At 46.0% G+C, this 17269-nt stretch overlaps 1 protein-coding gene across 4 annotated transcripts in view; it reads right to left on the reverse strand.

Annotated features, from left to right (window-relative positions):
- Fkbp5 (FKBP prolyl isomerase 5) overlaps positions 1 to 17269 on the reverse strand; it is a 118297-nt gene that overhangs the window by 34573 nt on the left and 66455 nt on the right. For all 4 annotated transcript variants that reach the window (XM_006256224.5, NM_001012174.2, XM_039098819.2 and 1 more), the window contains 2 exons: positions 7614 to 7739; positions 4631 to 4775 (listed from right to left, as the gene is read on the reverse strand). In XM_006256224.5, the coding sequence (XP_006256286.1) occupies positions 4631 to 4775; positions 7614 to 7718 (250 nt within the window). In that variant the 5' untranslated portion in view covers positions 7719 to 7739. The remainder of the gene's footprint in view (positions 1 to 4630; positions 4776 to 7613; positions 7740 to 17269) is intronic.

Raw genomic sequence — 17269 nt, forward strand, 5'->3', positions numbered from 1 at the left:
ACACACACACACACACACACACACACACACGATCTTCACACACACACATACAAACGTGAACCTTACACCCATCTGCACAACACACACAAGTAAGTAAGCAAAATGTTACACTAAGCCAGGGTAAGAGCCATGTGGTATATTTTTTTCTTTCTTCTGTAGTAATATATATATTACTATTAAAAAACCCACACAATACTTTAAAAAACACTTCCCTTTATAATGAAAACGACTTTATTAATAATGGACGGACTAGCGGTTTTACTGCATAGCTCCCCTGGCTTCAAACAGGTTTTGCTGTGATTGAACAAAGTGCACTTGATATGACTACACACACCTGCTACGCAGCCTGCCTCCAGAATGTTCTTCTTCTGGCTTTACCCATCTGAAACTTTATACTTGATTACATACCCCCTCCTCTCAGCCACCGGCAAACATTCTTTTTCTATAAACACATAATACAAGTGGAGGCAAACAGCATTCACGTTTTGGTTGAATTCTTTCATTTAGTAGAATGTCTTTGGGGTTCATCACGGATGCAGCATGTGCCAGACTTTTCCTCTCCTCTAGGACTGAGCAATGAAGTGTGGTGGCACAGACATTTAATCCCAATACTCGGGAGGCAGAGGCAGGAGGATCTGTCAGTTTGAGGCCAGTCTGGTCTACAGAGTGAGTTCCAGGACAGCCAGGGCTGCACAGGGAAACCCTGTTTCAAAAAAACCAAAGGTGGGGCGGAGGGGAGGGACCTGCATAATGATCCACCATGCGGCGGTTTCACATTCTGTTTCGGTCAGGTGCAGAAGGACACTTCAGTTGCCTCCACCCTGGACACAGTGTCCACATCGCTGTTAACGTGTGTGTGCACATGAGAACCTTTGCATAGTCCCTTTGATCCCTACCCAGCAGACTGCTGGATCACGGCCGAGTCTTCGGTGTTTAAATGTGTTTTTCTTTAACATTATTTTATTTATTTTCCCTTATTTTATGCGCATTAGTGTTCCGCTTACATGGCGGTGGCTGGGAATTAATGGGTCCTGGAAGAGCAGCCAGGGTCTGAACTGCAGGGCCCTCTCTCCAGCTCTAATCTCTCTTTTTTGTTTCTTTTCAGGCAGAGCTTCTTTCTCTGTGTGTTCCTGGCCGTCCTGGAACTCACTCTGTAGACCAGGCTGGCCTGGAACTCATACAGATCCTCCTGCCTCTGCCTCCCAAGTGGAAGATGAAAGGTGTGCGCGACTGCCAAGCTTCAGTCCTGTCATTAAGTGTACTGAGTGTGACGTAAAGTGTCTGTAGGCTTAGGAGTATGAGATGTATGAAGTATAACATTTCTGTTACACATTAACTTCACAGCATCATCGTGCATTTTGTGTTTACAGACCCTACAGACTGCCATGCGTCCTTGCCCAGAGAAGAGCAGCAGGTGTGGAGCACACATGCGCACACACATGCGCACACACATGCTGTGGGCCATTCTCTCCCCCCACTGCACTGCCTCACACCTGAGGTGTGAGTTCACTGTGTGCAAGTGAACAGACCTGTGGGCCTCCACCTGTCTCCACATGGACAAACAAAACCACTTTCATGCTGTCAGATTCTAAACATACTCAGATCTTATACGCAGGCATATGTTTAAAAGTTGCACACTCAGTGATTTTCAGCAGGGGTGACAAGAGACATCCTTAGAAAAGGAATTCTTTTCAACACTGTTAGGAGAACTGGACACTGATATTTTCTACCTCCTAGAATGCTGGAGATAGATGACGACTTGAAGAAAGGACTTCTCTGTCTCACTTCACAATCAAGGAAGGATGCTTTAGAGAAAAAAAGTCAAGTGGACAACAGCACTGCAAACAAAATCAAAACTAACACGAGCACACAAGGGCAACTGTCCCGTTCTATCCTGGAACACAGCGCACTGTGCTAACAACCAGGTCTTAGACTGATTCTGTTTCTCTTTCCCAACTTCCTGGGACAAAAAAAAAAGTTAGCTAAGCATCGTTTCAAAAGGTTTTATATGACTGCTCAGTAAGGAGAGTTACGACACAAGAGGTTACAATAGTTTTTACTGTGCTGGGCTGATGTACGCTATGGTATGTGGTATTTTCACCTCAACGTTATACAGTGGTTTATAATAAGAGCAGTTATTCACAGTGTAGACAATGAACTTGGAGTTTAAAGGTCAGTACAGGGGGCTGGGGATTTAGCTCCGTGGTAGAGCGCTTACCTAGGAAGCGCAAGGCCCTGGGTTCGGTCCCCAGCTCCGAAAAAAAAAGAACCAAAAAAAAAAAAAAAAAAAGTCAGTACAGGAAGGGCAGTAGGCACACAACAGGGGAGAGGGCAGAGGGCACACAGTAGGAGGTAGAGGCAGTGGGCACACAGTAGGGGGCAGGGGGCACTGGGCACACAGTAGGGGAAGGGCAGTGGGCACACAGTGGGGGGAGAGCAGTGCTCTATTTATGTACATTTTTCAATAAAGTTTTTATAGTTACTCATAATAGTCCTATTTAAAATACTAATCTCAGGCCAGATGTGGTGATGCGTATCTTTAGTCCCAGCACTTTGGAGACAGAGGCAGGTATACCACTTTGAGTTCGAGGCCAGCCTACGCTACAAAGTAAGGTCCAAGACAGGAGGGGCTACATAGAGAAGACTGTATCTTAAAACAAAACAAAACCAAACAAAACACCGAAGTCATACTAGAATCCCAAAATTGCCTGGACCTTCTCTTTGGAATATTTCTGTGTACTTCCTGGGAGACCTACACTCTAAGGGACTAGGGACTCCAGAGACAATAATTATGCTACTTTCTACTTCTATTTCTTCTTTATTTTGACGGAGTAGCAACTGTTACAATATTAATACAAGATCTATCTAAATGGCTTGGCTAGTTTTCCCCTTTTCCTGAGACAGGGTCTTGCTGTGAGGTACAACACAGCTTTGAACTCAGAGCTCTACTTTGCCTCCTGTGTTGGCCAGTTTTACATCAACTTGACACAAGCTGGAGTCATCTGAGAGGAGAGCATCTCAATTGTGAGGACCATTGTGGGTGGTCCCTGGACTGGTGATCCTGGGTTCTTTAAGAAAGCAGGCTGAGCAAGCCATGATGAGCAAGCCAGTCAGCCCTCTGTGTCCTCCTGCAGGTTCCTGCCCTGCCTGAGTTCCTGTTCTGACTTCTTTCAATGATGACCAGTGATATGGAAGTGTAAGCCAAACAAACCCTTTCCTCCCCAAATTGCCTTTGGTCGTGGTGTTTCATCACAGCAACAGAACCCTAACTGGGACACCTCTCAACTGCTGGGATGATAGGTGTGTACTATTGGGCTGGTTTACCTTTTTCGTTCTGTGGTCAACTGTACAGCACACTGTGCTTCTGACCCTGATCTGCCAAGTGCTGGGATTACACAGGTGCTACCCTGAGGTCACACTCAGCTCTGGATGCTCTAAGTACAGAGCAGCACCCCAGTCCAGAGCTGTCACTTTTAATTGTACAAAAGTGAAATATGTTTGACTTAATATAAGCCAAGAGGAAGTCATTCGTTTGTTTCTGACCGACGATGTAGAAAAGTGCAAACTCACAAGGACCTGGGAAAAGGCAGACGGGCAGTGTCACAGAGTTTCCTAGGTGACTATCAAAAGTGTCGGAGGTTCAGAAGGTCAGCTGCATTAAAGGACTGTTCATACTGTACTCTGCTAAAGCCCTGATCCAGCCTGAATGGACTGCCTGTCCACACTTGACGGTCCATATATTGCGCTGGTCCCTGGGAAAGACAGGCTAATTGAATTAGGCAGATTTTTTTTTTTTTTAATTAACTTGAGTATTTCTTATTAGGCAGATCTTCTAATAGTGACAAATCTCACTGTCCAGAAGTAAAGTCACACTCATTAGTACCCATTGCGCTCACAGAAAAGTCTTACGTTTCAGGAAGCTGTTAAGCCCCGGCAGCCACAAAAAAAATTTTTTTTTTTTTTTTTTTTTGGTTCTTTTTTTCGGAGCTGGGGACCGAACCCAGGGCCTTGCGCTTCCTAGGCAAGCGCTCTACCACTGAGCTAAATCCCCAACCCCAGCCACAAATTTTTTAAAACCGGTTTTTACCTGAAGCTGTGATTGCAGCTTCCGCTTGGTTGTTTTCCTCGAGAGGATGGGTTTCTCTCACTCTGCTTCAGGAAATACCTCTCAAGTCTCAACAGTCAGACCGTCTTTGCAAGAAGAAAAATGTTCATAGCAGCACCAAGCTAGCTCACTTCCCAGCTGAAAGGGTTGCAGCTTCCTGAGGGTAGGGGTGCACAGAAGGGCCGTGCGCACAAGCTGAGGGCCACCCAGGAGCTGTACCATATGTGTCATGTGCTGACTTATGAAGCACTGAGGTGACACCTAACAGGAGAGGCAGTGACAACACGACATGGGCTGCTGAGACGACATCACTGACACCCACAAAGGTCCCCACGGTTTGTGCCTCTGCAGGTCTTAGGTTGCGTGTGAGTGTCAGGAAGTGAAAATGGCATCATCCTCACGCTGCTACAAAAAGTGATGCAAACAGACCACAGGGACGGCATCTGCCAGGGACAGGCTCCACTCCTTCAGTGGAATATAAACAGAACCAAACCTAAACAAACACTGAAAACATTGCCTGCTTACCTTTGCCAAGGCTAAAGACAAACGGCTCGTTTCTGTCACGACTGGAATCAAACTTCTTTCCATTCGACAACTTGCCTTTGTAGTGGACATAAACCTTGTCACCAATCATTGGGGTCTCCTCACTAGTCCCCACTCTTTTGACAATCTAGAAGACAAACATAAGAAAAGAGTGTAGAGCTTTGCACTTGTAAAAGGTACAAAGGCCACCCGGGCTACTCCCCAACATCCAGACAGATGGGCAGATTCCCCGCAGTCCCTCGAGGATCCTCTGTTCCTCTCAGAGAACTGTCTTCACTGGCCCTTTGTGTTACAGTTATTACTACTGCTCTCCACAGTATTCTCTCAAAACAGAAAGCCAGAGCAGAGGCAAAAGGATCACTGCGGAGACAGCCTGGTCTACATGGTAAGCTCCAGGCCAGCTAGGTTATTCTGTGAAACCTTTTCTCCAACAAGACAAAATGGAATCAGCCAGTAAACCACATGTGGTTGGTTGAAAGCCCCACACTTGATGCTAATATCTCTCAAAAGACAAGACTCATGAGCAGGCATCAGGTACACAAACTGAATTAGCCAAAAGACTGCTGGACACTTAGTCAGTCAGTCAGCTCCAGCGAAGAATCAAACTGCTGTCCTTTGCTAAAGATAGGCTCCGACTACTATATGCTCCGACATGACAGCTTAGACTTCCACTGTCTGCACAGTCTGAAAATACAGACTTCAACAATATCAAGCAGAAGCCTGTCTTCTAGTAAAGACAAAGGACAGGGAAAAAAATGAAGAACTTCAAACTGAAAAATATTTATCCATTGTAAAATCTAGAATATTTCCTTTATTCTCGTCAGAGCAAGCTGCTAATACAACTGGTCAGTTCTTGGAAAAGAAAATTTAATCCAGGTGTGTGGTGGTGCAATTCAGCCTGTCAATCATCTGTGCCAAAGGGGCCATGTTCGGTGGTGCAGAGGATATGTGATAATGTCCTCTTGTTATGTGTGTGTCTCCCCAGCAAGACGACACTTGTGCTTAAGTCTTAAGTTGTCTAAAGATAAAAATCTAGTTTTAATTTATGTGAAAAACGTAAAACCAACTTATATTTTTCTTGATTATTGTTATTATTACAAACTTTACAAACAGGAAACTTAACCCAGGGAGGTTGACAAATACTCCCGGTCAGAGCTGTGAAATGCACTGACTTCATCAAAAGCTCCAAGGTGACTTGAGGAGTCTAGACATTAACAGATGTTATAACTTAAAGAACTTCAAACCGCACATAGGGGTTGGGGATTTAGCTCAGTGGTAGAGCGCTTGCCTAGGAAGCGCAAGGCCCTGGGTTCAGTCCCCAGCTCCGAAAAAAAGAAAAAAAAAAAGAACAACAAAAAAAAAAACAAACAAAAAAAAACAAACAAAAAAAAAAAATAAAAGACTACTCCCCAGAATAAAGGAGACTATGCTTTACTGTCTATCCAGGTGCTCTGAGCAGGCTCGGCAGCAGTGTACGCTCCCAGTGGAGGGATACTGTGGTCTGAGTGAGGGATGAATAGGAGCTGTCCTCTCGAAAGCTGACGCTGGACAGTGCTAGAACACAAGGCCTTCAGGAGGGAAACAGGTACTTAGGTGGGATCAAGGTCTCACCTCTTTGAGCTCCGTGTGGAGGGATGGGGCTCATAACTCAAGTTGTACGAAGCTGCCCACGCCTGCTTGTGTCTCTCAGACCTTCGTGCCTGCCTGCCTTCTGCTTTCTACTCTGAAGTAAGTCCTTACTAGAAGCAAGGAGACGCAGGCCTGCCATGTTCTTGGACTTCTCCAACTATGGAACTGTGAGCCAAAGAAAACTTCTCTCTCATGAACCACCCAGTATTCTGTTACAGAGTACACAGGGCCTGAGGGACCTGGGAGGCCAGTTCTCTATGCAGCACACCGAATAGATGAGGTAGGAGACACTGAGGACAGCCTGAACAATCTCCACTGTCTTGAGAAGCTTCCTGGAGCTCTGGATGAGGAATTACAGCTACGAGGCTAAGAAGGTGCAGCAAAGAGAGATCTGGATGGACTGACAGCACGAGCAAGGTAACAACAGGAATACATGGAGACTCAGCGAGAATCACAGAAGAGAATCCTACCCACTTAAGAGACAAAGGAAGGAGGATGGCATGTTCAAGACCTGTCTGGGTTAAGTGTAATTCAAGGCCAGCCTGGGCAACTTAGTGAGACCCTAGGGAACCATACCTAGTCCCACCATCATCAATGGTACTGTCTCAACACTGTTGCTAAGATGCAAATTAAAATGTCTGCGGAGCTGGTTTAAAGAGGATCCGGGCTCAGATTCCTTAGACCCTTGGAAAAAAATAATCATGACAGAGCGTGTCTCCAACCCGAGTGCTGGGCAGAGACAAATGGACCCCAGAAGCTTGCTGGCTACCCAGCTTTACTAAAACAGGCTTCCTTTTTTTTTTTGGTAAAAGACTCTGTCACACAGAAAAATAAGGTAGAAAAGGGATTGAGGAAGATATCCTGACAGGGACTAGTACACATGCATATGTGTACATAAATGCATGCAACACACACACACACACACACACACACACACACACACACACACACACACTCTTTAAATAAATAGGAAAGATGATCCAAATATATTCTGTGTCCTTATACCATGACACATAAAAACAGTACTTGTATAAAAAGCCAAGCTCGCTCCTCTTCCCTGCAGACCCTTCGGCTATCACTCACAGCTTTAGTGCACTAAGATGGCGTACGCAAACAGCAGTGGACGCGCGCACTCTGAGCAAGGAGGGGTTCTCTTGAGGGAAAGCACAGCTTGGGCTTGTTCTCCAGGGCCTAGCCCAGTCGAAGCTGGACACCTATAACCTGAGATGACCCCCACTTACGATGCTAGACGGGAAGGGAGCTGCAGTGTTTGCTACTGAGCCCATCAGCTCACACGCAGCAGACCTCCCTGTCACACACACCTCCATGGCCTTACCTTTAATACTCCTCTATCTTTTTTCGTAGTGATATCTTCTCCCTGCTCAACCACGGTGGCTGCTGGGTTTTCTTCATTGTTACTGGTGCCCTCATCAGTAGTCATTGTCCTTTGTAAGTAGAAAACCTGCCAAAGGAAACAAATTTCCTTCAGTGAAAGTATCACTTCTTAATACACCTGAGAAGTCCCTGAGACCCCAGCTTCTGTAAAACTAGTGGAGCTAAAACACAGAAACAGTAACGAGCGTGTCCCGTGAGCATACGTGGACGGCATCAGACAGGGAAATACAGCCTCACCCACTTCTTCATCTTCCCGTCTAGCCATGGCCCTAGATTAGAGAGCAGTGTAAGTCAGGCCCACCGGTAATTATATTCCTTAGCAAGACTACACGGGGAGAAGCTGCCCTCTCAGAGCCTTAGCACATCCTTCTCCTACAGCCGGATTTTTGAGAGAGAACTGAGACCTTCTCAGGTGCTCGCCGCTTTCCTTCACACTGGCCAAGCCAGCCAGCTCCTGTTCTATAACCAGCCACACCCATGTCTGCTTACTCTCTCTTCTTCCTCTCACAAGCCAGATCCACGATGTCCACGCATTTTACCCTTCCTTAGCTCTTCTCAGGTAGATGCTGACACTTATGAGGCATCCCTGGTGGGTCAAGGGTCTTCTAGAACAAGGGTTCCATGCTTCTCCTACTGCAGTCTTTAGCGGGGACTGGAGACTGGAACTCTGAGGTTCTCCTTTTGCCCCTACTTCAGGTCCTCTAAACCTTCACTCAGCAGTGTGCTCAGAATAAAAACTCTTGCTTCCCAACGAATTAAACACTGTATATTTTAAATACAAGAATAATTCTTTTTCAGAGCTCCACCTGTCTGCCTCCTGAGTGCTGTCACCTGACCTTTTCTCATGCAGGGCCAATCTGAATATCAGTGATCAACAGGTTGAAGAAAACACAGTTGCCTACTACTGTGATTAACTTTATACTGCTCCTTGATTGAGCAGGGGAAGGAAGACTTAGTAACAATGCCAACCATTTTCTGAAACAGGTTCTTCCATAGCCCAGGCTAGTTTCGCTCTGGACATTTCTCTCACCTCAGTGTTCTGAGTCCTGAGGTTAAGGACGTCACCAAAACCAGCTTACCACGGGCCACCTCTAAAGCTCCCACACTAGGGTAAGAAGAGACTCCAGGCTCGGTCACCTTCTGGGCCCTCTGTTTACAGGCAAAACCAAACCCAAACAAAACTACTGTGAGACTTGTAAAAACCACTTCACCGATCGAACTCATAATTAGGCGACTAGAACATGCAGTGTTTTAACTTATTTCCTAACAAACTAAGTTTTCTTCAGGATGAGCAGTTTGTTGTGCTGAAAGATCTTCAAAGAGAGCACCACAATCCCAGGGCCAAGCCCCTGTGCTGGATTTTCTAGCACAGTTTATACCAGAATAAAAGGTCCACATGTTTGGCTCAGGGTAAGTGAAAGCCTAGAACAAGCTGTTCTCAAACAAACAACGAAAGTTAAGTACCTAGCTCAGCTCAGCGCTGGGCTGGCTCCGAAGGGAAATTAGACAGGCAGGGCTACTCCCGGCTTCTAGGACCCAGTGCTTGGGACACACATTTCTGATGCTTGAGAATGCACAGGAAACCCCTAAACAGCAGGGGAATGGTCTTTTAAATGCCTGAGCAGAGCAGGTCACGGATGATATCCTTGGGAAGTGTTCTGTAGGTTTTCAGAGGCACACGGACCTCTATCAAGAGAACATGACTGAAGCACTAACATTAAAACCACTAGGTGAAAATTTCTTGAGATATCCACCAGCACCACCCCACACATTACCCACCCGAAAAGGTGAAAGGGTCTTCCCAACAAAGCAGTATAAACCTTTATCAGGTGATGTGTATCGTAACTAAATAAAAAGTAGTAACCCCACACCAGGAAGAGAACAACTGAGCAGCAGTAAAGGTTTCTGAACACACATGGCCTAAAAGGAATCCAAGGTGATCTGGAGGGCTGGCCACGCCACCATAGGAAACTCTAGTGAGATGTTGGTTCCGAGCACACACGTGCATTTGACCATGGCACTCTCTACTATGCACTGCTAGACAGCACTGCTCACAGCCCCTCAGCTCACACCGGAGGCTATGGCTATTGTGTTTGTGCTGTGCATACGTTTTCTGCTCTTATGGAAACACCATGGTGTAGGGACATACAACAACGACCTAATCTCACTGCCATTTCTCAGCAGGTAATATGAAAACACAGTGTGCCTTTGGACACTAGCACTAGCATAGCCACCTGCTGCAACTGTACCTGCTTCCATCTTGAACACACAGTAAAAATGCCTGCACAGCAGCGAGTTATAAAGTAAACGCGGACTACAATAAATGTTCTCCTTGTATGGCTATTCTATACACCCGAATGTCCGGGATTGCTTAGAAATTTCTTGGGCAAAAAGGAGTCATGAATGGGAACATTTAAGAAACTGAATCTAGGCCTGGGCATGGTGGTGCATGCCTTTAATCCCAGTACTTGGGAGGCAGAGGCAGGTGGAACTCTGAGTTCAAGGCCAGCCTGGTCACAGGAAAAGCTCTGTCTCAAAATCTCAAAAGGTGGGGAGGAGCTGATCTAAGCACTGTCCTTCTAATAGGAGCTGTGCGTCATAACCAAACCCCGTGACTACAGCAATTAGACAAACTGCCTCATGGCAATGGAAGGGGAGGTGGACTTTGTTTATGTGCTGTTTCTTCCAAAAATACTTAAGGGGGAAGCTAGAAAGACGGCTCCCCGGTTAAGAGCACCAGAGGGCTGAAGTTTGATTCCCAGCACCCATACGAGTGCTCATGACCATCTGTAACAGATGTTCCAGAAGATCTGACACATTCTTCTGACCTCTGTGTATGGATGCCATGCAGGCAACACAAAATTTTAAAAACAGAAAAAAGTTTTCTTCAGCCAGGCACATGCTGGTGACAGCACACACTGCCTGTGATGCCAGCACTCAGGAGATGGAGGCAGGACAGTCAGGTCATTATCCTCAGCTATCCCAGATCCTCTCTAAACACATATAAGAAAACCTAAAGTCCGTCCCTGGCAGGTCCCGTGTTGCGCCTCTCACTTGGGGTGGGTCCCCCCGCAACCCCCACTGGGTGTCGGAACCGGAGTGCAGTTTGGAAAGCCATTCGAACTGGGAAATGGGGTGTGACAGGAAAGGGGCCTGTCCTCTTGCCCATCATGCTTATCACACATTCATGTGGAACCTGGCACTAAATCATTCATAGCTAACCTGCGCCTGGGTTGGGGTTTCCTAAGTAGCAGAGCAGCTCCCTTGCTTCGATGTATTGAAAGTCAGCCCTTGACACAAGGTTTGTAAAAGATAAAGGAAAAAAATAAGGAAGGGAGGGAGGGAGGGAGGGAGGGAGGGAGAGAGGGAGGGAGGGAGGAAGGAAACAACCCCCCCCCCCCGAATCCTTTAATTTTCTAAACATTTCCCTTGAATTTCACTGAGGTCACTAGAAGTACAGATTTTTCTAAGCAAACAAAGTAAGTAGACTTTTGCTTTATGGTATTATATAAAAAAGAAATTCGTAAAAGCCTTTATGAAAAACACAAGGAAGTTTCAGTTTCAGTATTTTCCTTCCAGAGACTTGACTATGTGGGTTTAAAGCCACTTCACCTAAGGCTTTAATCATTCATTCATGGTACAGCTTTGCACTGCCCCAGTCAAAGGAGGGAAATTCCTTCCCAGTGCTCCAGAAAGGGAACACCCAGTTCTGTCATCGATGTGCCAGATTGGCACTCACCCTCCAAAGGGCCAGGCGCCAATCACCTGAGACACAAGAGGGACACGAGAAGACACTCAGTGTCCCATCGACAGGTACTGACAACTTCAGGTAATGACAGTCTCTCACAAGAGAAGCTACCTCCGGGCTTTGCACACAGTGTGCACATGACTGGTGCTGCTCTGACACCAGTTCCCAGAGGATCGTCCCTGGCTTCTCTGTTAGAAGCACTGAGGAGCCACAGCAAGCATTTCTAAGCCCTGCCGACTCTGGCCTTGTTACTACAGCTTTCCTCTCCACACACGAGAAAAGGCACAGCACAGAAACATACCTAGGCCTGAGAACATAGGGCGTTAGTTAAGTAGGCCTCATTTTGACATTTTGTTATGAGAATGGAGTAGAAAGCCCTCTTTTAAATTTCGACTCAGATCCCTTTCAGACACTCCAGTCTGGAGACAGTGATAGTTATAGTTATTTATTGGCGGAAAGAAATACACTTTAAAAAAGAAAAATAGACCTAACTACACAGGTAAACAACTGCACAGCTACATGGAATTACACACTGCAATTATTCAGCTCCTTTCCCCAAAGAAATGTCTAATGTCATTCTTCTACACTGAGGCAGTGGAGTTGGACACACACACACACACACACACACACACACACACACACACACACACACACAAAGTACATATTCAAAAATGGCAAGATGTTTTGCATCAACAGTGACCAGGTAAATGGAAAGAAACACTCTAAGAGATTCTAGTTCTTACCCATCAGAATGGATATCCTGAAGAAAAAGGAGTGTATGTGTACGTGAACGTGTATGTGTGGGGATCCTATGGTAACTGCTCAGTGTGGGAGCACATGCCGAGAACAGGGAGAACCTGAGTTCGCAGCACAGAAAAGCCCAGTGCAGTGGTGCACGGGGGTGAGGGAGACAGAAGGATCTCAGGGCTTGCAGGGCAGTCGCTCTGGAGTTGGTGCAGGACTGGAGAGATGGCTTAGAGAGTAAAAGCGCTTGCTGCGCATGCTGAAAAGTGGAGTTTGATCCCTGGATTCCACATGGAAGGAAAGAACCATATCCTCCAATGTATCCTCTGGCCTCTACACAAACGCTGTGACATATACATGCATGCACACCAATCGTAAGTAAAATACAAAGACATTTCACCACACTGGATGTTGACCCCTAGCCTGTACGCAAGTGCACAGACATCTCCATACTGCACATGTATACCACACATGCACAGTCAAATTCAGACTCAAAAGAGAAGAAAGGTCACTAGGGGAGTGTTGTTCGGTGCAGAGTTTCTGTCTGGGGTGAAGAGGGTTTTGCAATATTGGGAGTGTACGTAATCCACTGAGGACATTTAAATGTCTGAAACTGTTGCTGTATCACACATGTATACTTTCATAAGAAGTGAACAGTGAACAGAAACAGCCTGACAGACAGATGCGTGACAGTGGCCGGCCAGCTGTAGCCAGTCACCTTCGGCTGAGTATCTCTCCTCAGTCTTCCTCCCTCCATATTCCCAGTGTCCTTCCTCAACCCTCAGTGGGACTTCTGGGAGCGATCCCATCAGCCTCTTGGCCAAGAGCTGTGACATGTAAGGAAGACGATTTAAGGGAGAGGCTCTGCCACCTTACAGCCTGAAACTGTTCATCCTCTGTCTGCAGTGTACTCAGTGCTTTGGAGGAATCGTTCTCACTACAGATCCTGAAGCAAGCTGGCAAGGCTGGCAGACCCAGTTCAGTCCGCCTTGGATATGAGGTGATGGGGCTCTGTCTGTCACCTCAGCGATGTAAGGGTTGACCTGCTGAGCTGGCTGGCAGGGGGAGCAGCCTCACTTTCCCTCATAGTTCCGTGTACACCACAGCAGAGCTGAGCACCACAGGACTGCTTTCCTGGGGAAGGATAAAGGTGCTGCGCTCCTTGACTAGAGCCTCCAAGCTCTCACAGTGCAGATTTGCTTTGCTGGGAGTTTAGCCAGGCGAGTTATCATCGCATTTGTTTCCTGCTGGTTTTGAGAAAGGGTTTCTCTATGTAGCTTAGGCTGTCCTAGAACTCACAGAGATCCTCCTGCCTCTGCTTTCTGAGCACTAGGATTAAAGGTGTGCGCCACCATTTTGTTCTGAATGATTAAGTAAGCAGGAGACACAGAGTTGTATTACCAGCAAAACAAAAGACACCCTGGAAAACTCCAGACTACCTAATGTTAACGCTATGCAATAAAGAAGCTGAATACAGGGTTTCCCTCTTCACCTATCAGGCTTCAAACAGGTGGGAAGATGCCCTCAGCTTTCGCTTCTCAAGGTCATGCTACAAAAGTTGTTTTTTGCAGTGTTGGGAAATGGGACATGACAACCTTATGTCCAGTAAGTCTGTAAAACTCCTAATAGATCAGAAAACAACAACAAAATAAAGGGTAGGTATGCATCATTGATTGTGAAAATTTAGGGAAATTCCCACAACTAGAAAGCCATAGAGATCAATGGATCGAACAGAAAAGCAAACTGTTTCAGCTGATGAGCCTCTCCGTGACAGTGCCCTGACCGTGGAGCAGAGCATTACAAGTGCAACACTGGCCTTGGGGTGCACCAGAGAACTCAGGGGGGCCAAGAGCAGGGCCTATGTTGGATCCCACAGACCAGTCAGGTTTCTCTCCTTCCCTATGGGAGGTACAGAAACATTCTTGCTTCTTGAAGTTACAGTAAGCAGAGGTGCCCGGGTGTTACCTTCTCCCCTCATCCCAACAGGCCCCTCATCCTTACAGGTCTCACTCCACAGACAGCGCAATACCCACCCTCTGCCCTGAAGTCTGACTGGAGAGATGGAGAGATGTCAGACCGTAGCCTTAGCCTTCCGGCTTCTTACTAATTTTTCTGACACTGTTAGCATCAGGATCACCTGTGGAATTTAACATGCTGTACGCGCCTGACTCCAACCCAGAGGGGCCAGTCAGCGTCAGAGCACCAGGAGTCAGGCACGCTGCAGGCCTCCCAAGCAGCAGGTGGCTGAAGCCACCGCTTCTCTCCGTTCCATCACTGTCCTTCCATTATGTTAGGAGAGATTTTTACTGATGGAGTTTCTAGGTCATTATTTGGTTGGCAGCTATGGCCAATACTTTTAGTATGTTACAGCGACCCTTAAACATTAATAATGATTTTCACCATCTTTTACTATTTGATTGCTCACGTCCCTGACCACTTTGTGATTTTGTGACTATGACTTCAAATCTTTTTGCAGATACTACTTAGAATAGGAGGGGACATTTCTGAAGAATCCGTATTCAGCTACAGAATGTTCTGAAATGACAAGCATGAAGTGTTGCATCTGTGTTTGCTGGCGTCTTCCAGAGGCACTCGGCAATGGTAAAGAGAGAAAGGCAGTGAGTGAGTCCTGAGTTTCAAAGGGAAGCAGGAGAGGGTTCACTAAAGATGCCGAGATGACAGGTGGAAACTGATGTTTGAAGCAGGGTTTGAGAGGGGAACATGAAATGTTTTGGCAGAGGGAAGGAAAGGTTTAATTGTACAAAAAAACCAGTCATGCCTAAATTCAAAAGGGAAACCACCAAGAGGGAATGAAAAGTCATGATTCGGAAAGGGAGGTGCACAGGTTTCCCATTAATTAAGTATTCACAGGTAGCATAAGGTAGAGCTAAATGAACAGTGTGGCTAAATAAAAATATGCTCTTATTTTAAAAAATGATTCTATTTTATATGCATGGTGTTCTGCCTGAATGTGTACATGCATACCAGATGCATGTCTGGTGCCTTCAGAGGCCAGAGAAGGGTATATGATTCTCTAAGACTCGAGTTAGAGACGGTTGTGGGTGTTAGTAACTGAACCTGGACCTCTGGAAGAGCTCCAGCCCCAAATGAAAACATTCCCTCGGGGTTGGGGATTTAGCTCAGTGGTAGAGCGCTTGCCTAGGAAGCACAAGGCCCTGGGTTCGGTCCCCAGCTCCGGAAAAAAAGAACAAAAAAAAAAAAAAAACACATTCCCTCAAGTGAGTGATCGTGACATATGTAAACACCTGGAAATGCATACTATAAAAATGTCACATAGTCTGTGAAAAAGATGAGCTAAATCTATGTACAGATGAAGATTATTTAGCCTCTAACATTATAAACACTTAAACCACCTAACTAGGAAAGAAATTTGTAAATGTTTACTCAAAAAGACCACTGCGTTCATTAAAGTGCATACAGAAGAATGCCATTAGATAGATACATATGTCCCTATGGCATGAATGCCATTAGACAGATACATGTGTCCCTATGGCAGTGACTTGGTTCCGTAGACACTGAAGGTTACAAATGAGAAGGCATGTACCATAATGTGTCATTATGACCACAGTTGAGTTTGAAGATGTCTATAGATTGTACCTGATTACAACTACACAGGCTAACACCTAAATGTCAAATGTCTGTTTTGATTACCATCTCCCTTTAAGATTAAGACACTGTTCCAGGGGTTGGGGATTTAGCTCAGTGGTAGAGCGCTTGCCTAGCAAGCGCAAGGCCCTGGGTTCGGTCCCCAGCTCCGAAAAAAAGAAAAGAAAAGAAAAAAAAAAAAAGACACTGTTCCAGAAAAAATGTGCTTCATCTTGGTAAGGGCAGAGACAGGAGGAATGAATCTTTAACTTTGGGCCACATTGTTGTTGGTTTCGTTTTTAAGACAGGGTCTCACTATGTAGACCTGGATGTCATAGAACTTGCTAATCTCAAATTCCGAGAGTAGCCTGCCTCTGCCTCCCAAGTGCTGGGAGTAAAAGAATGTGCTGCCACACCTGGCTCCATGTTTTTAATCTTAAAGGGGAAAAAAAAAAATCAAATTTCTGCTTGGTACCAGAGTGGTAGATTATTAACCTGAGGTGACTTATTAACGCCTAATAATTTAGTTCCAAGTCTGCACTGGTTTCTAAGAACAGACCAACAACAGAAGCCAGTAAATACCCACAGTGTGGAATATGGTGCTTTTTTAAAAAACCTCCACTCCTTGGTCTAAGTGAGGGACATATAAGCAGTACTCGATACGTGGGGAAATGATCTGTGATTTTCAAAAGCAGTCAGAACAAAGACAGGAAAATACCAGGCAGTATACACAATCAGGGCTAAGGTGCAATGACACAGAGGCTACTTCTCTAAATTAAATATGAACAAACCCTCTGCTGTACACACTCCTAACTTTAAAGACAAGATTTGCTTCTCCTCAGGAGTGGTAACTAAAACCCCTGGGCATGACTAAGCATGCAGGTCTGAGGTGCACTGGAAGCACATCTGTGTGTGCACAGCAAACTTCTAACTGCCTAGTTCAGTTGAACAGCAGAGTGGAGAGCACAGGAGCAGGAGCACTGTCCCCACTACACACCAACCAGCAGTGAAGGAAAGGTGGAGACTGGGAAGATGGGAAGGCTTTATTTTATGCACTTTCGTTCCCCTGCCTGGGGCATGGGCTGCTCTACCAAGGACCTGGGTTTGATTCCCAGCACCCACACACCAGCTCACGCTCATCTGTAATTCCCGGTCCGGGTTATCTGACACTGTTTTCTTGTCTCTGCAGTACTGCACACATGTGGTGCTCAGGCACACATGCAGCAAACATACATACACATAATTAAATACTGCATCCCCTGTAACACTCGGCTGACTCGAGAACATCTCAGTGTGTGTGCAGCGGATGTTGAGCAGAGCTGCCTTGTGTCTCCTAAAGAACCTCCATGCAGGAACGGCATTCTGTAAGGAGGCGAAGACGAAGAGAACGACCTTAGAGCATAGAAGGCTTCCTGAGTTATCTCTGAAGACAAATTACAGCAAAATTTACTACTTATCTGTTTGGAGTTTGTATGCCTTTTTAATTTCGGGAGATTTGA

The sequence above is a fragment of the Rattus norvegicus genome, chromosome 20 (genome assembly GCF_036323735.1).
Source record: "Rattus norvegicus strain BN/NHsdMcwi chromosome 20, GRCr8, whole genome shotgun sequence".
NCBI lineage: Eukaryota > Metazoa > Chordata > Mammalia > Rodentia > Muridae > Rattus > Rattus norvegicus.